Source organism: Epinephelus lanceolatus, chromosome 18 (assembly GCF_041903045.1).
Source record: "Epinephelus lanceolatus isolate andai-2023 chromosome 18, ASM4190304v1, whole genome shotgun sequence".
Lineage (NCBI taxonomy): Eukaryota > Metazoa > Chordata > Actinopteri > Perciformes > Serranidae > Epinephelus > Epinephelus lanceolatus.
Window position 1 is genome coordinate 43,649,490 of NC_135751.1, and position 23,011 is coordinate 43,672,500.

Consider the following 23,011-nt stretch of genomic DNA (forward strand, 5'->3'; position numbering starts at 1 on the left):
ACAGAAACAGAATTTGGATGTTTCAGACTTTGTTGCTGTTTCTATGTTCTCCCCAAGCCCTGCTGGGCTCTGCTGGATTAATGACACACTGATCAGGTTCAGGTCAGAGAGGATCTTTGTGCCTGCAGAGACTCACCACCAGGTTTCCAATGACGAGGACTAACATGAAGACAATCAGACACATGGCCTGACCTGAGACCTCCATGCAGTCCCACATGGTCTCAATCCACTCTCCACACAGGATTCGGAAGATGATGAGGAAGGCGTGGAAAAAGTCGTACATGTGCCAGCGAGGAAGCTCGCAGTCGAGTGAGATGCGACAGACGCAGTCTTTGTAGTTCTTTCCGAACAGTTGCATGCCAACGACGGCGAAGATGAAGACGATGATGGCCAACACCAGGGTTAGGTTCCCCAGAGCCCCCACTGAGTTCCCAATGATCTTTATCAACATGTTGAGGGTTGGCCATGACTTGGCCAGCTTGAACACTCGCATCTGGACATGAGACAGATGAGGACACACAGGTAGACACACAGGTGACCTGACAGGTGATAAGACAGGTAGGATAAAAGGTGAGGAGACAGGTAGATAATTGGATTGTGATGACAGACTGACCAATCGGAAGGAGCGCAGCACAGACAGGCCCTGAACATTAGCCAATCCCAGTTCCACCAGACTCATGGTGACGATGATGCTGTCAAAGATGTTCCAGCCTACCTGCAACCATGGCAACAGAACAGTCACAGACATGTTACCATGGGAGCAGCTGTCAGTCATCATCACTGAGCTGGTAACAAACAGGAAGTCTGACCTGGAAGTAGTAGTATGGGTCCATGGCTAGAAGTTTGAGAACCATCTCAGCTGTGAAGATCCCCGTGAAGACCTGAGACAGGGGCAGAGGTCAGAGGTCAAGGATCAGAGGTCAGGGATCAGGTCAGGGATCAGAAGTCCTTCTTAGGTCAAACTGAAGAAGTGCCACAGTAGTACAGTATTACCACAGTGGTACTACTATACTACTGTGGTAATACTGTACTACAGTACCACAGTAGTGGGGTTAGTAAAGCGCAGTAGACTCCACTGGTTCTACTGTGTCGACAGAAATGACTTTTCTTCATCACTGACCAAATTTCCCACGCTCAGAAGCTCCTCAAACTCCTCTGTCATTGGATAATGCTCCATTGCCATGAAGACAGTGTTGAGGACGATACAGATGGTGATGCCGAGGTCGACAAAAGGGTCCATGACGAAGATGTAGAGGCCCCGTTTGACCCACCGCCAACAGCCACAACAATTCCACTTCAGGAAGATGTTGGCGAAGGCGTACCAACATGGAGGACAGGGCCTCTGTTCATCTGCAAACTCTGAAACACACAGCAGGTTGGTCAAATGATGAGCTCCATACATCCTTCAATCAAAGTTCATCTCATATTTCTCAGTGACTGACGCAGTTTGATCTTCACAGGTCAAAGAGTCATTTCCTCTTCCTGTTTGGGGTTAAAATCAATTTCATTTTTGAAACCCAATTTCATAAATCACAAACAGCATTGTGCAACATACGACACTGTGCCATGTGTTTGAGGTTCAAATGATCTCAGAACCTGATTGCTCTTGTTCTTCACAGTCTCCCTTCAAATGTCATAGGTCTGGTGTCATTGGTCAGGTGTTTGTTGGTCAGTTGTCGTAGGTCAGGTGTCATTGGTCAGGTGTTTGTTGGTCAGGTGTTTGTTGGTCAGGTGTCATGGTCAGTTGTCGTAGGTCAGGTATCATTGGTCAGGTGTTTGTTGGTCAGGTGTCATGGTCAGTTGTCGTAGGTCAGGTGTCATTGGTCAGGTGTTTGCTGGTCAGGTGTCATGGTCAGTTGTCGTAGGTCAGGTGTCATTGGTCAGGTGTTTGTTTGTCAGGTGTAATAGTCAGTTGTTGTAGGTCAGGTGTCATTGGTCAGGTGTTTGCTGGTCAGGTGTCATGGTCAGTTGTCGTAGGTCAGGTGTCATTGGTCAGGTGTTTGTTGGTCAGGTGTAATGGTCAGTTGTCGTAGGTGAAGTGTCACTGGTCAGGTGTTTGCCGGTCAGGTGTAACGGTCAGTTGTCGTAGGTCAGGTGTCATTGGTCAGGTGTTTGCTGGTCAGGTGTCATGGTCAGTTGTCGTAGGTCAGGTGTCATTGGTCAGGTGTTTGTTGGTCAGGTGTAATGGTCAGTTGTCGTAGGTGAAGTGTCACTGGTCAGGTGTTTGCCGGTCAGGTGTAATGGTCAGTTGTTGTAGGTCAGGTGTCATTGGTCAGGTGTTTGTTGGTCAGTTGTCATAGGTCAGTTGTCATTGGTCAAGTGTCATTGGTCAGGTGTTTGTTGGTCAGTTGTCGTAGGTCAGTTGTCGTAGGTCAGTTGTCGTTGGTCAGGTGTCATTGGTCAGGTGTTGTACATCAGGTCGACCGTGAAGAGCAGTGAGCATAAATGTTTCCGTCTTCATCTTTTACATCCATCAAATGTTCCATTTATTTCACTGATGCTATATTCAAAGTGACTGACGACAGATTTTATGTTTAACTTTTCTAAAACAAACTGACCTGATAATTTAACTTCACACAAAGTGAAACACTTCCTGAAAGTGCAAACCCTAACTTCACACAAACCATAACTTCCTGAACATACAAACTCTAATTTCACACACTAAAACTTTTCTAAAACAAACTGACCCGATAATTTAACTTCACACAAAGTGAAACATTTCCTGAATGTACGAACCCTAACTTCACACAAACCGTAACACTTCCTGATTGTACGAACCAGGGGCGATTGCTCTGAGACAACAAGTGAGGCTGAACTTCCCCTAAAATTTCATAGAAGAAATGGTCAAATATGCACTATTGAATTTACATTAAAATAAGAATTTACATTGCATTAAATGTACACTACGACGTGTTTAACATCATGGGCTCTAGTTTCGCAGACCGGGCGAGGCGGGGGCGCAGCGCACCTGCGCTTTGCCAACTGGGTGTGGCCAGGCGGATTTTGCAAGTTTGGCACACGGTGCGTGCTAGCGCAGCTACTCATCTGTCCCACCTCCGTCCCTCCTACCTGCGCAAGTCGGAAAGAGGGAGGAGAGAAGGCGTGTAGTGGGTTTTACACACATCACACAAATGAGCCCCTCTCCTCGCCCTTAAATGCGCCACGCAAAGATGTAATGAGAGTTTACTCAATTCGCCATGGCAGAAGAGAGCAGCAGCGCCAGACGGCCAAACTTCTCCCAGGAGGAAACTGATGTTTTGGTCCGGGGGGTCCAAGCTTGCAGTGTCTGAATATACGGAACTGTGAGCAGACCTTCACGGGCTGATGATGCAAAGGTAGCCTGGGAGGAGGTCACCACAACTGTAAATCAATGTTGCGTTTCTCTCGTGCGCGCCCGCTCTCTCTTTCTCTCTCGCAGTCTCACTCTGTTTCTTTTCTTTTGACTTTTCTAAGATGACAGATGCTGAATATATACTCCCTATCTGATGCTGTGGCTGTTTGTGGTTGGCTGAGAGAAATGTGAACTCATTAGTTTGCAGCTGTTTAATCAAATCAGGTTGGGTTTCCATTACGCGTGCCAAATGTGCCAAACGGTGCCAATCCCCTTTGATCTGACATCAGATGTGACGGGACAGTCGATATAGAGATACATTTATGTGCTGATTGCAGATAGTTGCATTGAATAGTGGTTTTTGGGTATTTATTGCATCGTTAATGTGCCTGACATTCTGGAAACCTGCCTGTGAGGTTTTGGTGATGTGTGCGCACTGTCCGCCGGTCAGCCAACCTTCGGCTTACACCGGCTGCGCTCCCCCTGTGCTGACAGTAGACCTGGTTTCAGTTGGCAAGCTTTTAGCGCACCTTCGGCGAAGCCTTTTGGCACGAAACTGTCACTGCGCCAAGCTGGATCTGTCGACACCTCCCCCTGCTGCGCCGCCACACCCATTTCAGCGCACCTCGGTCTGCCAAACTATCAATCAATCAATCAATCAATTTTATTTATAAAGCCCAATATCACAAATCACAATTTGTCTCACAGGGCTTTACAGCATATGACATCCCTCTGTCCTTATGACCCTCACAGCTGATCAGGAAAAACTCCCCAAAAAACCCCCTTTAACGGGGGAAAAAAACGGTAGAAACCTCAGGAAGAGCAACTGAGGAGGGATCCCTCTTCCAGGACGGACAAACGGACAAACTGAGTGCGCCTCGGGTTGCGCTGCTCGAAACTAGCTCTGTGCGGGGTTCGCCACCCTGCGCTGCGCCGGGAAACTAGAGCCCCATGACTGTGATGTTCAAACATCAGCTGTTTACCACCAGTTTTCAAACGCGACCTCCCTGTCATAGATGACTGAGCAGGTTCTTTTCATGCAGCAAAGTGAGAAGCTCATTGGATAAATGTGACAAAATCGTCACTTCCAGGGAGGCTCAGCTTCCCTAGGACCTAATGGAGCAGTAGGCGGGAAAGGACGCTCAGTGTCTGCATGATGATTGGAGGAACTGTCTAAGAGGCTGAACCCCTTTGTGATTGACAACGCTTTTGCAATACACACCAGCATTGTTGCATTTCGAGCTCAGTCCCATTCGGATATTTGCGAGTGGAGTCTTCTGACAGAGTGCCATCTGGAGTTCCTTATTTCCATAAGCCATATAGCTCATTTTCACTGTTAAACTCATCTGAAAATCTTTGAGGTGTGTGTTGCTGTGGTTCTATGGCATGAGTGTGGTTGAAAAACGACTTCAATTGTTCCTTTTATAAGTTACTGCCTTGCTACAATATGACACATGAGTTAGACTCAGACAGAAACACTGAAAATAGAGCTGTCGCTTTGTCCAGGGTATAAAACTCTGTTTTTTAATTGGCTGTCAGAAAATGTTGGTGTCACACTTCCTGTGATGTCACCAGTGTTGTTTTTATAAACATATCATGTTTATATTGTCTGAATTTACTTCATTTTGTCTGTGTGTGTTTTTGGCTGAATCCAAATGTCCAAACTTCACCTGGTGATTTTGTGGGTTCGTTTACAGGAAGTCTGTGATTTCCACCGTTCTTTCCAAATCCACATTTCATCCAGTCTGATGGACTTCAGTTATTTATTTACCCACAGTTCATTGCAATATGGGTGTAAAACTGTTTTTCAATAGCTGACTAAAAAAACCAAACAAAAAACCCCCAAATCTTCTGAATATGTGAAACAGTTCCTGCAGCAGCTGTCGGACAGATTTAATATTCGACACATCAGGAAGCAGAAATCTGTGGAAACATCACAGACTGAAGACGAGATGAATTTATGTTTTATTTTTGTAGTGAAACAACAAACACACAGACAGGAAGGTTCCTAATGTAACCAATCACACATCGTTCTGTTGAACGTGTGACAGACTTTACTGTGCGTGAACGTGTGACAGACTTTACTGTGAGTGAACGTGTGACAGACTTTACTGTGAGTGAACCTGTGACAGACTTTACTGTGCGTGAACGTGTGACAGACTTTACTGTGAGTGAACCTGTGACAGACTTTACTGTGAGTGAACGTGTGACAGACTTTACTGTGAGTGAACATGTGACAGACTTTACTGTGAGTGAACCTGTGACAGACTTTACTGTGCGTGAACGTGTGACAGACTTTACTGTGAGTGAACCTGTGACAGACTTTACTGTGAGTGAACATGTAACAGACTTTACTGTGAGTGAACATGTGACAGACTTTACTGTGAGTGAACATGTGACAGACTTTACTGTGAGTGAACCTGTGACAGACTTTACTGTGCGTGAACATGTGACAGACTTTACTGTGAGTGAACCTGTGACAGACTTTACTGTGCGTGAACATGTGACAGACTTTACTGTGAGTGAACCTGTGACAGACTTTACTGTGCGTGAACATGTGACAGACTTTACTGTGAGTGAACCTGTGACAGACTTTACTGTGAGTGAACGTGTGACAGACTTTACTGTGAGTGAACCTGTGACAGACTTTACTGTGCGTGAACATGTGACAGACTTTACTGTGAGTGAACGTGTGACAGACTTTACTGTGTGAACGTGTGACAGACTTTACTGTGAGTGAACATGTGACAGACTTTACTGTGAGTGAACATGTGACAGACTTTACTGTGTGAACGTGTGACAGACTTTACTGTGAGTGAACATGTGACAGACTTTACTGTGTGTGAACGTGTGACAGACTTTACTGTGTGAACATGTGACAGACTTTACTGTGTGTGAACGTGTGACAGACTTTACTGTGAGTGAACATGTGACAGACTTTACTGTGTGTGAACGTGTGACAGACTTTACTGTGAGTGAACGTGTGACAGACTTTACTGTGAGTGAACCTGTGACAGACTTTACTGTGTGAACATGTGACAGACTTTACTGTGTGTGAACGTGTGACAGACTTTACTGTGAGTGAACGTGTGACAGACTTTACTGTGAGTGAACATGTGACAGACTTTACTGTGAGTGAACATGTGACAGACTTTACTGTGTGAACGTGTGACAGACTTTACTGTGAGTGAACATGTGACAGACTTTACTGTGTGTGAACGTGTGACAGACTTTACTGTGAGGGAACATGTGACAGACTTTACTGTGTGTGAACGTGTGACAGACTTTACTGTGAGTGAACATGTGACAGACTTTACTGTGTGTGAACGTGTGACAGACTTTACTGTGAGTGAACGTGTGACAGACTTTACTGTGAGTGAACCTGTGACAGACTTTACTGTGTGAACGTGTGACAGACTTTACTGTGAGTGAATATGTGACAGACTTTACTGTGAGTGAACATGTGACAGACTTTACTGTGTGAACGTGTGACAGACTTTACTGTGAGTGAACATGTGACAGACTTTACTGTGTGTGAACGTGTGACAGACTTTACTGTGAGGGAACATGTGACAGACTTTACTGTGTGTGAACGTGTGACAGACTTTACTGTGAGTGAACATGTGACAGACTTTACTGTGTGTGAACGTGTGACAGACTTTACTGTGAGTGAACGTGTGACAGACTTTACTGTGAGTGAACCTGTGACAGACTTTACTGTGTGAACATGTGACAGACTTTACTGTGCGTGAACGTGTGACAGACTTTACTGTGTGTGAACGTGTGACAGACTTTACTGTGAGTGAACGTGTGACAGACTTTACTGTGAGTGAACATGTGACAGACTTTACTGTGTGTGAACGTGTGACAGACTTTACTGTGTGAACATGTGACAGACTTTACTGTGTGTGAACGTGTGACAGACTTTACTGTGTGAACATGTGACAGACTTTACTGTGTGTGAACGTGTGACAGACTTTACTGTGAGTGAACATGTGACAGACTTTACTGTGTGTGAACGTGTGACAGACTTTACTGTGAGTGAACGTGTGACAGACTTTACTGTGAGTGAACCTGTGACAGACTTTACTGTGTGAACATGTGACAGACTTTACTGTGTGTGAACGTGTGACAGACTTTACTGTGAGTGAACCTGTGACAGACTTTACTGTGAGTGAACATGTGACAGACTTTACTGTGAGTGAACATGTGACAGACTTTACTGTGTGAACGTGTGACAGACTTTACTGTGAGTGAACATGTGACAGACTTTACTGTGTGTGAACGTGTGACAGACTTTACTGTGAGGGAACATGTGACAGACTTTACTGTGTGTGAACGTGTGACAGACTTTACTGTGAGTGAACATGTGACAGACTTTACTGTGTGTGAACGTGTGACAGACTTTACTGTGAGTGAACGTGTGACAGACTTTACTGTGAGTGAACCTGTGACAGACTTTACTGTGTGAACGTGTGACAGACTTTACTGTGAGTGAATATGTGACAGACTTTACTGTGAGTGAACATGTGACAGACTTTACTGTGTGAACGTGTGACAGACTTTACTGTGAGTGAACATGTGACAGACTTTACTGTGTGTGAACGTGTGACAGACTTTACTGTGAGGGAACATGTGACAGACTTTACTGTGTGTGAACGTGTGACAGACTTTACTGTAAGTGAACATGTGACAGACTTTACTGTGTGTGAACGTGTGACAGACTTTACTGTGAGTGAACGTGTGACAGACTTTACTGTGAGTGAACCTGTGACAGACTTTACTGTGTGAACATGTGACAGACTTTACTGTGTGTGAACGTGTGACAGACTTTACTGTGTGTGAACGTGTGACAGACTTTACTGTGAGTGAACATGTGACAGACTTTACTGTGAGTGAACCTGTGACAGACTTTACTGTGTGAACATGTGACAGACTTTACTGTGAGTGAACATGTGACAGACTTTACTGTGAGTGAACCTGTGACAGACTTTACTGTGAGTGAACATGTGACAGACTTTACTGTGAGTGAACATGTGACAGACTTTACTGTGTGAACGTGTGACAGACTTTACTGTGAGTGAACATGTGACAGACTTTACTGTGTGTGAACGTGTGACAGACTTTACTGTGAGGGAACATGTGACAGACTTTACTGTGTGTGAACGTGTGACAGACTTTACTGTGAGTGAACATGTGACAGACTTTACTGTGTGTGAACGTGTGACAGACTTTACTGTGAGTGAACGTGTGACAGACTTTACTGTGAGTGAACCTGTGACAGACTTTACTGTGTGAACATGTGACAGACTTTACTGTGTGTGAACGTGTGACAGACTTTACTGTGAGTGAACGTGTGACAGACTTTACTGTGAGTGAACATGTGACAGACTTTACTGTGAGTGAACATGTGACAGACTTTACTGTGTGAACGTGTGACAGACTTTACTGTGAGTGAACATGTGACAGACTTTACTGTGTGTGAACGTGTGACAGACTTTACTGTGAGTGAACATGTGACAGACTTTACTGTGTGAACGTGTGACAGACTTTACTGTGAGTGAACATGTGACAGACTTTACTGTGTGTGAACGTGTGACAGACTTTACTGTGAGTGAACATGTGACAGACTTTACTGTGTGTGAACGTGTGACAGACTTTACTGTGAGTGAACATGTGACAGACTTTACTGTGTGTGAACGTGTGACAGACTTTACTGTGAGTGAACGTGTGACAGACTTTACTGTGAGTGAACCTGTGACAGACTTTACTGTGTGAACGTGTGACAGACTTTACTGTGAGTGAATATGTGACAGACTTTACTGTGAGTGAACATGTGACAGACTTTACTGTGTGAACGTGTGACAGACTTTACTGTGAGTGAACATGTGACAGACTTTACTGTGTGTGAACGTGTGACAGACTTTACTGTGAGGGAACATGTGACAGACTTTACTGTGTGTGAACGTGTGACAGACTTTACTGTGAGTGAACATGTGACAGACTTTACTGTGTGTGAACGTGTGACAGACTTTACTGTGAGTGAACGTGTGACAGACTTTACTGTGAGTGAACCTGTGACAGACTTTACTGTGTGAACATGTGACAGACTTTACTGTGTGTGAACGTGTGACAGACTTTACTGTGTGTGAACGTGTGACAGACTTTACTGTGAGTGAACATGTGACAGACTTTACTGTGAGTGAACCTGTGACAGACTTTACTGTGTGAACGTGTGACAGACTTTACTGTGAGTGAACATGTGACAGACTTTACTGCAGGGGCGAAAATCCCATTTCATAGTTGGGGGGACAATAAACAGTAAAATTTTAGAGAACTTGTAACTTGTGAAAGTTAAACTGTGTCTGTGTGAGTGAACATCTTACCCTGCGATGCGCGATGTGGACAGTGGGTCCAGCCACACGCTGCTACTGCTGCCAAGCAGCCCCGCCCGTTGGAAAGAGTGTGGGATATACCACTACTAGGAATGGAAGGGGGGGACTAAATCTTTTAAGATTTAAATAGCACATTATTGCGCGATTATAATGAGCACCGCTTACATTGTGCTTTCAATAAATACTACTGCATTGTTCAAAAATTATTAATTGTGTCTCAAATGATTCTAGGGGGTACAGCTTTACTGAAGGGGGAGTCATGTGTGTGAACGTGTGACAGACTTTACTGTGTGTGAACGTGTGACAGACTTTACTGTGAGTGAACGTGTGACAGACTTTGTGTCATTGTGTCTCTCTGTCTCATTGTGTCATACGGATTACTGTTAATTTATTATGTTGATCTGTTCTGTACGACATCTATTGCACGTCTGTCCGTCCTGTAAGAGGGATCCCTCCTCAGTTGCTCTTCCTGAGGTTTCTACTGTTTTTTTTCCCTGTTAAAGGGTTTTTTGGGGAGTTTTTCCTGATCAGCTGTGAGGGTCATAAGGACAGAGGGATGTCGTATGCTGTAAAGCCCTGTGAGGCAAATTGTGATTTGTGATATTGGGCTTTATAAATAAAATTGATTGAATTGAATTGATTGACTTTACTGTGAGTGAACGTGTGACAGACTTTACTGTGAGTGAACATGTGACAGACTTTACTGTGAATGAACGTGTGACAGACAGACAGACGAGCAGATAGTAAGACAGACGAGCAGACAGATGAGCAGACAGACAGACAGACGAGCAGGCAGACACACAGACAGACAGATGAGCAGACAGACGAGCAGACAGTAAGACAGACAAGCAGACAGACGAGCAGACAGATGAGCAGACAGACAGACGAGCAGACAGACTGATGAGCAGACAGACTGATGAGCAGACAGACTGACGGCATTCATGTTCTTTGATTTCTCCAGCGCTTTCAACACCATACAGCCTGCACTTCTGAGGGACAAACTGGAGCACATAGGGGTGGCTAATCACCTCACATCCTGGATCCTGGACTACCTCATGGACCGGCCGCAGTATGTCAGGACCCAGGATTGTGTATTGGACTTGGTTGTCTGCAGTACAGGGGCCCCACAGGGGACAGTGCTGGCACCGTTCCTCTTCACCCTCTACACTGCAGACTTTTCATACGACTCCCCCACCTGTCATCTGCAGAAGTTCTCTGACGACTCTGCCATCGTCGGCCTCATCACAGATGGGGACGACAGGGAGTACAGAGAACTGAACCAGGACTTTGTGGACTGGTGCCTGAAGAACCACCTTCAGATCAACGCGGGTAAAACCAAAGAGCTGATGGTGGATTTCCGCAGGCACAGACCCCTCCCCCCAACACCGGTGAACATCCAGGGAAAGGACATTGAGATGGTGACATCTTATAAGTACCTGGGTGTTCATCTTAACAATAAACTGGACTGGACTGATCACATAACAGCACTGTACAGGAAAGGCCAAAGCAGACTCTACCTGCTGAGGCGGCTCAGGTCTTTTGGAGTGCAGGGGGTGCTCCTGAAGACCTTCTTTGACACTGTGGTGGCATCAGCCATCTTTTACAGAGTGGTCTGCTGGGGCAGCAGTGTCTCGGCTGCAGATAGGAAGAGACTGGACAAGCTGATCAAGAAGGCCAGCTCTGTCCTGGGATGCTCTCTGGACTCTGTGCAGGTGGTGGGAGAAAGGAGGACTAATGACTCCCATCCTCTGCAGGAGGAGATAAAAGCTCTGGAGAGCTCCTTCAGCGATAGACTGATTCACCCAAAGTGTGTGAAGGAACGCTATCGCAGGTCCTTCCTGCCTGCTGCTGTCAGGCTACATAACCAGCACTACTCACAGTAAACTGCACCATGGACACTTTAGGGACACTATGGACACTTTGGAGACACCATGGACACTTTATGGACACTTTGGGGACACTATGGACACTTTGGAGACACCATGGACACTTTATGGACACTTTGGGGACACCATGGACACTTTAGGGACACCATGGACACTTTGGGGACACCATGGACACTTTATGGACACTTTGGGGACACCATGGACACTTTATGGACACCATGAACACTTTAGGGACACCATGGACACTTTGGGGACACCATGGACACTTTAGGGACACTTTGGGGACACCATGGACATTTTATGGACACTTTGGGGACACTATGGACACTTTAGGGACACCATGAACACTTTAGGGACACCATGGACACTTTACTGACACTATGGACACTTTATGGACACTTTGGGGACACGATGGACACTTTACACCACTATAAGCATTGCTGTCCCCCTTGCTGTTGTTTATTTGCACATACAATATTCAATTTGCACTAAATATGTTCACTTTTTATCCACTGCTCATTATTATTATTATTATTATTTATTGCTGTTTATTGTATTTTTTTGTACTTTTTTTTGCATGCCTAGTTTTTTTAAGTTTTCAGATATTGAAATCTTTAATCTGACTCTTTACACTCGACTGCTGTAACACTGGAATTTCTCAATTGTGGGATCAGTAAAGGTGGATCTTATATTATTGATCACTGCGACTTTAGTCAGCAGCTTGCAGACTTTACGTGATACGTGGGTGGACATTTGGATACAGCCTGTGTGAGTGTTTGTGTGTGTGTGTGTGTGTGTGTGTGTGTGTGTGTGTGTGTACCTTCCATGGCAGTGTGTTCTTGCTCGTGGGTCTTTGTTTCTGCAGATGAGTTCTTCTCCTGTGGTGCTGAGTGTTGTTTCTCCGAGAGCTCCGCCCTGCAGGCCGCCTGCTGTAACAACAGTTTAGTCTGATTTCTGTTAATATTGTAACACCAGCAGAGATTTAAAGCTCTGTCTCTGAAACCACTGGACCCCAAGATCATGACACACCCTAACCTTTGACCTTTGATCCGTGCTTTATTTGTTTTTGAGGAGTGTTCGAAGTTTTGAGAAAACAAAATCCCCCCTCTGTACGACAGTGTGTTTAATGGTTGGAGAACACACCTGTACTTTACACACCTGTACTTTTGTATGTGTTATGTCATGTGTGTTCTTGGATTGGACATGTCATCCGTAGACAGCAGGACAACGTCACCTGAACTGCCCTTCACTGGACACCAGATGGTAAACATAAAAGAGACCGACCCAAGTGTGTGTGTCTTATGTCATGTGTGTTATGTTGTGTGTGTGTGTGTGTGTGTTACGTCGTGTGTGTATGCAGATGAACTCATATCGCAGCGGTGCCTGGACAGCGTGACGTGTGTGGTTGTGCTGCTGCCGTGGTCCTGCCAGATGCCTCCTGCTGCTGCTGCCATCATTAGTCATTAGTCATACTTCTACTGTTATTATACACATATGACTATTGTCACACATGTATACTGCCAGATATTAATATATACTTTCAACATATTGTACCACAGTAGCCAGAATATTAATAATTATAATATTATTACTTTCATTAATGTTGTTGTAAGCTACTGTCATTACCTGCATCTCTCTCTGTGTCTCTCTCTCTCTCTGTCTCTCTCTCTCTCTCTCTCTCTGTCTCTCTCTCTCTGTCTCATTGTGTCATACAGATTACTGTTAATTTATCATGTTGATCTGTTCTGTACGACATCTATTGCACGTCTGTCCGTCCTGGAAGAGGGATCCCTCCTCAGTTGCTCTTCCTGAGCTTTCTACCATTTTTCCCCATTAAAGGGTTTTTTTGGGGAGTTTTTCCTGATCACCTGTGAGGGTCATAAGGACAGAGGGATGTCGTATGCTGTAAAGCCCTGTGAGGCAAATTGTGATTTGTGATATTGGGCTTTATAAATAAAATTGAATTGAATTGATTGATTGATGATTGTGTGTTATGTCATATGTGTGTGTTATGTTGTGTGTGTTATGTCGTGTTTATGTTATGTTGTGTGTGTTATGTCATGTGTGTGTTATGTCGTGTATGTGTGTTATGTCATGGGTGTTTGTGTTATGTCGTGTCTTATGTCGTGTGTGTAGGTTATGTGTTTGTGTTATGTCGTCTGTTATGTCATGTGTGTGTTATGTCACGTGTGTTATGTCGTGTGTGTTTCATGTCATGTGTGTTATGTCATGTGTGTTATGTCATGTGCGTTATGTCGTGTGTGTTATGTCGTCTGTGTTTGTACTGTGATGTGTGTTATGCCATATGTGTATCTGTTATGTCACGAGTGCATTATGTAGTGTATGTAATATGTCACGTGTGTTATGTCATGTGATGCATGGCATGTCATGTGTGTTATGTCATGTCTGCTTTTGTTATGTCATGTGGTTATGCGTCATGTCACATGTGTGTTATGCTGTGTGTGTTTATAATGTCATGTGTGTTTTTGTGTGTTATGTCTTGTGTGTGTCATGTCGTGTATGTGTTATGTCTTGTGTGTGTTGTGTCATGTGCATGTTTTGCCTTGTGTGTGTTATGTCGTGTGTGTTATGTCTTGTGTGTTATATCGTTTGTATGTTGTCTTGTATGTGTTATGTCCTGTGTGTGTTATGTCTTGTGTGTCATGTTATGTACGTGTTATGTCGTGTGTTATGCCATGTGTGTATTATGTCACGTGTGTTATGTTGTGTGTGTGTGTAGGTCATGTGTTTGTGTATTATATCGTGTTATGTCGTTTGTGTGTTATGTCATGTGTGTGTTATATCATGTGTGTTATGTCGTGTGTGTGTCATGTCAATTCAATTTCAATTTTCAATTTTATTTATAAAGCCCAATATCACAAATCACAATTTGCCTCACAGGGCTTTACAGCATACGACATCCCTCTGTCCTTAAGACCCTCACAGCGGATAAGGAAAAACTCCCCAAAAAAAACCCCTTTAACGGGGAAAAAAAAAAACGGTAGAAACCTCAGGAAGAGCAACTGAGGAGGGATCCCTCTTCCAGGACGGACAGACGTGCAATAGATGTCGTACAGAACAGATCAGCATAATAAATTAACAGTAATCCATATGACACAATGAGACAGAGAGAGAGAGAGAGAGAGAGAGAGAGAGAGATGCAGGTAATGACAGTAGCTTACAACAACATTAATGAAAGTAATAATATTATAGTTATAGTTCTGGCTACTGTGGTACAATATGTTGAAAGTATGTATTAATATCAGACAGTATACTTGTGTGACAATAGTCATATGTGTATAATAGTAGAAGTATGACTAATGACTAATGATGGCAGCAGCAGCAGGAGGCATCTGGCAGGACCACGGCAGCAGCACAACCACACACGTCACACTGTCCAGGCACCGCTGCGGTATGAGTTATTCTGAGAGACAGTGGAGCACAAAGGCTCCGGAGAAGAAGCCGAGTTAGTGACATCCAGAATGGCCGAGTTAGCAAGATGCAGTAATAGGATGAGAGTGAGAGAGAGAGAGAGAGAGAGAGAGAGAGAGAGAGGGAGAGAGAGGGAGCCCGGTGTATTATAGGGGGTCCTCCGGCAGACTAGGCCTAAGTCAGCCTAACTAGGGGCTGGTACAGGGCAAGCCTGAGCCAGCCCTAACTATAAGCTTTATCAAAGAGGAAAGTCTTAAGTCTAGTCTTAAATGTGGAGACGGTGTCTGCCTCCCGGACCGTAACAGGAAGATGATTCCACAGGAGAGGAGCCTGATAGCTGAAGGCTCTGGCTCCTGATCTGCTTTTGGAGACTTTAGGGACCACGAGTAACCCTGCGTTCTCAGAGCGCAGTGTTCTGGTGGGATAATATGGCACTATGAGCTCTCTAAGATATGACGGAGCTTGACCATTTAGAGCTTTATAAGTTAACAGTAGGATTTTAAATTCAATTCTGGATTTTACAGGGAGCCAGTGCAGAGAAAAACAGGAGAAATATGATCTCGTTTCTTAGTTCCTGTTAGTACACGTGCTGCTGCATTCTGAATTAGCTAGAGAGTTTTTAAGGACTTACTAGACCTACCTGATAATAGAGAGTTACAGTAATCCAGCCTTGAGGTAACAAAAGCGTGGACCAATTTTTCTGCATCTTTTCGGGTCAGGATAGGCCTAATTTTCGCAATATTACGCAGATGAAAAAATGCAGTCCGTGAGGTTTGCTTTAAATGAGAATTAAAAGACAAATCTTGATCAAATATTACTCCGAGGTTTCTTACGGTAGTGCTAGAGGCCAGAGCAATGCCATCTGGAGAAACTATGTCATCAGATAAAGAGTCTCTGAGTTGTTTGGGGCCAAGAACAATAACTTCAGTTTTGTCTGAATTTAACATCAGGAAATTGGTGCTCATCCAATTTTTTATGTCTTTAAGGCAGTTATGGAGTTTAGTTAATTGATTACTTTCTTCTGGCTTCATCGATAAATACAACTGTGTATCATCCGCATAACAATGGAAATTTATAGAGTGATTTCTAATGATGTTACCTAAAGGAAGCATATATAGAGTAAATAGGATTGGTCCGAGCACAGAACCTTGCGGAACTCCAAAACAAACTTTGGTACGTAAGGATGATTCATTACGAACGTCAACAAATTGAAAACGATCAGATAAATAAGATTTAAACCAGCTTAGTGCTGAACCTTTTAGGCCAATTAAGTGATCCAGTCTCTGCAGTAGAATTTGATGGTCAATTGTGTCAAACGCCGCACTAAGATCTAATAAAACAAGAACAGAGACGAGTCCTTTGTCTGAAGCAATCAGAAGGTCATTTGTAATTTTAACTAGAGCTGTCTCAGTGCTATGATGCACTCTAAATCCTGACTGAAATTCCTCAAATAAATTATTATCCTGGAGAAAATCACACAGCTGGTCTGCGACTACTTTCTCAAGGATCTTTGACATAAAGGGAAGATTAGATATTGGTCTATAGTTGGCTAACACCTCTGGATCCAGGGTGGGCTTTTTTAGGAGAGATTTAATTACAGCTACCTTAAAAGACTGTGGTACATAGCCTGTTAATAGGGATATATTGATCATATCTAATATATGAGTGTTAACTAAAGGAAAGACCTCCTTAAGTAGCCTAGTTGGGATGGGGTCTAAGAGACACGTTGATGATTTAGATGAAGAAATCACTGCGGTCAATTCTTGAAGAGAAATTGGGGAGAAGCAATCTAAATATATATTAGATTCTACAGCTGTCATGTCATGTGTATTTTTGTGTGTTATGTCTTGTGTGTGGCATGTCATGTATGTGTTATGTCTTGTATGTGTTGTGTTGTGTGTATGTTATGCCTTGGGTGTGTTATGTCATGTGTGTTATGTAGTGTGTGTGTGGTATGTCGTGTGTATGTTGTCTTGTGTGTGTTATGTCGTGTATGTGTTATGTTGTGTGTCCTGTTATGTACGTGTTATGTTGTGTGTGTTATGTCATGTGTGTGTTATATTGTGTGTGTTATGTCGTTTGTGTGTTATGTCATGTGTGTAATGTCATGTGTGTTATGTCTTCTGTGTTATGTCGTGTGTATGTTACGTCTTGTGTGTGTTATGTCTTGTGTGTGTCACGTCATGTGTGTGTTATGTCTTGTGTGTGTTATGTCATGTGTGTCATGTTGTGTACGTGTTGTCTCGTGTGTGTTTTGCTGTTTGTGTTATGTTGTGTGTGTTACTCTCTGTATTGATGCAGACACAATTGTTCACAGAGTTGGATAACAGATATATCTGGGGGGGGGGGGGGGGGGGAGTTGTCATGGTCAGGTTGTGTGGAGTTTTGTGACTGTGGTTTCAGAGACAGAGCTTAAACCAATGACACGGTCGCACCTCTTTCTCCCTCTTCTTCAGCAACTCCAGGATCTGAGTGTACTCTTCTTCCTTCTGTTTGGCCTCGGCTATGGTGGCCTCATTCTGCTCGGCGTACGCCATGGCGACCACAGCCAGAATGAGGTTAATGAGGTAGAACGAGCCCAGGAAGATGATGACCACGAAGAAGATCATGTAAGTTTTACCTGCTGCTCTCAGCGTCTGCAGACAGACAGACAGACAGGTGAGAAACAGACAGGCAGACAGACAGACAGGTGAGAAACAGACAGGCAGATAGACAGGTGAGAGACAGACGGTTGGAGTGTGTGTTGTAAATAAAGTTTTCAGAGGTCGTCTCACAGACTAAATGTTTCAGTCTGATCTCAGGACAGATTCAGGAAAGTTCTCTGAGTGATATCGAGACAGAAACTGTGATGTCACCTAGGAGGCGTGGTCGACCATGTTTTGCCACTTTGAGTGGTACTGACATCTGGTCTGAATTTCAAGTTTTAACTTTTAGTCTTAATTTTTAGTCTTAACTTAAAGTCTTAACTTTAAGTCTTGCCTCTTCTGGTTTGGCGATGTAGAAGACGGACGTGTGGAGCATGCTTCTGTGTAATAAAAAAATTTGTGAGTTACGTAATTCTTTCAAGTTTGTTTTTGGTGTAACACTCTGTTTTAAATAACATTGCGCGGCCTTCCCCCCTTACTTTGGAAATGCTCATCACTGAACTGGAAAAATCTAGGAAAAGCACCACTACGGAGCCCACCACCTCTCTGAATGCGGCCCTCGCTCCGATTAATTCGGCTCTTGAGTCCATTACCACCACCGTGGCTAAACACACCTCTACAATTTCGGAGATGGAAACGGCCCTCACGACCCATTCGGATAACATCACAAGCCTGGAGCAAGATGTAGTGGAGCTACGCTCATAACTAACTTCGATAATGGAAGAGCACGGTGCTCTCCAGGCTGCCGTGGAGGACTTGGTGTCTTGTTCAAAGCGTCAGAACCTAAGAGTGAATGGTCTGCCCGAAGACACTGAAGGAAATAAGACAATTTATGGCAGATTTATTCAAAGAAGTAGCGGCAGAGGCGCTGTCGAACTCCAGACCTGAACTAGACTGGGCCCATCGTAGTCTCAGACCAAAACCTCACCAAGGATCCCGCCCTGTGATAGTGCGCTTTCACCGCTACGTCGATAAAGAAAGAGTGCTACAATGGGCAAAGGAGCACCGCAGTATGACCTATCGGGGTCATAACATCAAGTTTTAAGAGGACTTGAGTGCTGCAGTGGCGAGGAGGTGAACTGCTTTCAACCAGGTGAAATCCATGCTTTTTCAGAAAAGGATATGATTTGGCATGATTTACCCTGCCCAGCTGCACGTCACCTTCAACGGTGTGAGCCAAATCTTTGATTCCCCGGAGCAAGCGGAGCTGTTTTATGAAGAACGCATACACGACACATGAAAGAGGGACTGAGCTAGTGGAATGACCACCGATATATATGACTTAGCGATTCTTTTGGGACTATTATCTTTTTCTTTATTTTTTGCTGGACTTTCTTGAGGTAAGATGCGACTACATTGCACCAATTTCCTTATGTTAAATTCAGACAAAACAGTTATTGTTTTTGGTCCCAAACAACTCTGTTGCTATATGTCACCGACCCAGTTAGCTGTGTAGATGATATTTTACAAATCTTGACAACTTTTGGATCATTTTCAGGTTATAAGTTAAACATCAGTAGAAGCTAATGTTTTCCGGTAAACAAAGCAGCTAAACAGATCCCATCAGGTGCACTACCATTTAATACCAGTTTCCGTTACTTAGGTATTAATATTTCTCCCTCCCTCCCCTTACTATATAAAAACAATTTTACAAAGTTGGTTATCAATCAATCAATTCAATCAATCAATTTTATTTATAAAGCCCAATATCACAAATCACAATTTGCCTCACAGGGCTTTACAGCATACGACATCTCTCTGTCCTCATGACCCTCACAGCTGATCAGGAAAAACTCCCCAAAAAACCCTTTAACGGGGAAAAAAACGGTAGAAACCTCAGGAAGAGCAACTGAGGAGGGATCCCTCTTCCAGGACTGACAGACGTGCAATAGATGTCGTACAGAACAGATCAGCATAATAAATTAACAGTAATCCGCATGACACAATGAGACAGAGAGAGAGAGAGAGAGACAGAGAGAGACATGCAGGTAATAACAGTAGCTTACAACAACATTATTGAAAGTAATAATATTATAGTTATAGTTCTGGCTACTGTGGTACAATATGTTGAAAATATGTATTAATATCTGGCAGTATACATGTGTGACAATAGTCATATGTGTATAATAACAGTAGAAGTATGACTAATGACTAATGATGGCAGCAGCAGCAGGAGGCATCTGGCAGGACCACGGCAGCAGCACAACCACACACGTCATGCTGTCCAGGCACCGCTGTGATATGAGTTAATCTGAGAGACAGTGGAGCACAAAGGCTCCGGAGAAGAAGCCGAGTTAGTGACATCCAGAATGGCCGAGTTAGCAAGATGCAGTAATAGAATACGAGAGAGAGAGAGAGAGAGAAGGAGAGAAGGTGCCCGGTGTATTATAGGGGGGTCCTCCGGCAGACTAGGCCTAAGTCAGCCTAACTAGGGGCTGGTACAGGGCAAGCCTGAGCCAGCCCTAACTATAAGCTTTATCAAAGAGGAAAGTCTTAAGTCTAGTCTTAAATGTGGAGACGGTGTCTGCCTCCCGGACCGTAACAGGAAGAGGATTCCACAGGAGAGGAGCCTGATAGCTGAAGGCTCTGGCTCCTGATCTACTTTTGGAGACTTTAGGGACCACGAGTAACCCTGCGTTCTCAGAGCGCAGTGTTCTGGTGGGATAATATGGCACTATGAGCTCACTAAGATATGACGGAGCTTGACCATTTAGAGCTTTAGAAGTTAACAGTAGAATTTTAAATTCAATTCTGGATTTTACAGGGAGCCAGTGCAGAGAAGCTAAAACAGGAGAAATATGATCTCGTTTCTTAGTTCCTGTTAGTACACGTGCTGCTGCATTCTGAATTAGCTGGAGAGTTTTTAAGGACTTACTAGAGCTACCTGATAATAGAGAGTTACAGTAATCCAGCCTAGAGGTAACAAAAGCGTGGACCAATTTTTCTGCATCTTTTCGGGTCAGGATAGGCCTAATTTTCACAATATTATGCAGATGAAAAAATGCAGTCCGTGAGGTTTGTTTTAAATGAGAATTAAAAGACAAATCTTGATCAAATATTACTCCGAGCTTTCTTACGGTAGTGCTAGAGGCCAGAGCAATGCCATCTAGAGAAACTATGTCGTCAGATAAAGAGTCTCTGAGTTGTTTGGGGCCAAGAACAATAACTTCAGTTTTGTCTGAATTTAACATCAGGAAATTGGTGCTCATCCAAGTTTTTATGTCTTTAAGGCAGTTATGGAGTTTAGTTAATTGATTACTTTTTTCTGGCTTCATCGATAAATACAACTGAGTATCATCCGCATAACAATGGAAATTTATAGAGTGATTTCTAATGATGATGTTATGGAAATGATGATGTTATGGAAATTAAGTCTGATTTGAGGCGCTGGGACGCTGCCTTCAGGTCAGGTGACAGAGCTCTGTACAGGGCTGCTCGAGCTGACCTGAAAAGAGGAATTAAAAAAGCCAAGGCGGACCATAAGATGAGTATAGAGTCCCACCTGTCCAGCAACAACACACAGGAGGTGCGGCAGGGCATACAACACATCACAAACTTCAGAGACTATGACGCGTCAACAGGAGACCTGAGCGCGCCACTGGCAGAGGAGCTAAACAGCTTCTTTGCTCGCTACAAAACATCACAGCAGCACTCATCTGCTCCAGCCCTGCCCCCACCTCCACCTGGTTCCTCCACCACTCCACTCACTGTACAGGAGCATGATGTTAGACGAGTGCTCCTGGCAGTGAACCCCAGGAAAGCTGCCGGCCCAGATGGAGTACCTGGCAAGGTGCTCAGAGCGTGCGCCCACCAGCTCGCCCTCACCTTCACCAGGATCTTCAACCTCTCCCTGGGTTAGGGTTAGGGTTAGGGTTAGAAAATAAGGCAGGCAGTCATCCCGTCCTGCCTGAAAGCAGCAACAATAATCCCGGTGCCGAAGAAGTCTCCCGTCACCAGCCTGAACGATTACCGTCTGGTGGCCCTCACCCCGGTAATCATTAAGTGCTTTGAGAGACTAGTTCTTAAGCACATCAAGGAGTATCTCCCCCCAGACTTCCACCCCCACCAGTCTGCTTATCGGGCGAACAGATCCACAGAAGATGCCATTGCTGTAGCTCTCCACTCTGCGCTGAGCCACCTGGAGCAGCAGCAGAGCTACGTCCGGATGTTCTTTGTGGATTATAGTTCAGCCTTTAACACAATAATCGCGGACATCCTCATCACAAAACTGGACACTCTCGGCCTCCCCCCTCTCACATGTGCCTGGATAAAGGACTTCCTCACCAACCAGCCCCAGACTGTGAGACTTGGCCCCCACCTCTCCTCCACCCGGATGCTGAGCACCGGCTCCCCACAGGGCTGTGTGCTGAGCCCCCTCCTGTACTGCCTCTACACCCATGACTGCAGTTGGACCCACAACAGCAGCCTCATCTTCAAGTTTGCTGACGACACCATGGTGGTCGGACTCATCTCGAAGAGAGACGAGGTAGCCTACATTGAGGAGGACCTGAAGCTGGCAGCCTGGTGTTCAGAGAAGAACCTCACTCTGAACACCAAGAAAACCAAGGAGATCATCGTCAACTTCAGGAAGCACAGCACCAACCTAGCCCCCCTTCACATCAACGGTGAGTGTGCGGAGAGGGTCCACACCTTCCGGTTTCTCAGCGTCCTCATCTCCACCAACATCTCATGGACAGACAACATCACAGCGGTCATCAAGAAGGCTCAGCAGCGGCTGCACTTCCTGAGGGTCCTCAAGAAGCACAACCTGGATTCCAACCTGCTACTGACCTTCTACCGCTCATCCGTCGAGAGCCTGCTGATGTACTGTATCACAGTATGGCACGGCAGCTGCACTGCTGTAGACAGGGAGAGGCTCCAGAGAGTAGTAAAGGCAGCACAGAAGATCATCGGCTGCCCTCTCCCCTCCCTGATGGACATTTACACCTCCAGCTGCCTCAGCAGAGCCAAGAGCATCACCAAAGACAGCTCCCACCCTGGCTTTGAACTGTTTGACCTGTTGCCCTCAGGGAGGCGCAACAGGTGCATCAGGACAAAAACTAACAGACTCAAAAACAGTTTCTTTCCTAAAGCCATAACCACCCTGAACTCTCACATGCACTGACCTTATAGTCTGCCACCCCCCCACCCCCCGGACTCTCTCTGTGCAATACTTCATAATGTGCAATATCCCACTCCATAATGTGAACACAACACTGTATATAGCACCATATTTATTTTCTGTAATTTGTACATAAGCTTTCTCAGGACTGTGCACCTTACCTCCTTACACCCCCCCTCTCTCCTTACACCCCCACCCCC

At 44.7% G+C, this 23,011-nt stretch overlaps 1 protein-coding gene across 4 annotated transcripts in view; it reads right to left on the reverse strand.

Moving 5' to 3' along the window:
• The window catches only part of scn4ab (sodium channel, voltage-gated, type IV, alpha, b), a 104,094-nt gene that overhangs the window by 26,896 nt on the left and 54,187 nt on the right, over positions 1-23,011 (reverse strand). For 3 of the 4 annotated variants that reach the window (XM_033645880.2, XM_078161774.1, XM_078161775.1), the window contains exons 11-16: positions 17,480-17,680; positions 12,433-12,541; positions 1,121-1,359; positions 810-881; positions 614-715; positions 137-493 (exon numbers count right to left, since the gene is read on the reverse strand). In XM_033645880.2, the coding sequence (XP_033501771.2) occupies positions 137-493; positions 614-715; positions 810-881; positions 1,121-1,359; positions 12,433-12,541; positions 17,480-17,680 (1,080 nt within the window). The remainder of the gene's footprint in view (positions 1-136; positions 494-613; positions 716-809; positions 882-1,120; positions 1,360-12,432; positions 12,542-17,479; positions 17,681-23,011) is intronic. The other variant, XM_078161776.1, reaches the window with a different exon arrangement.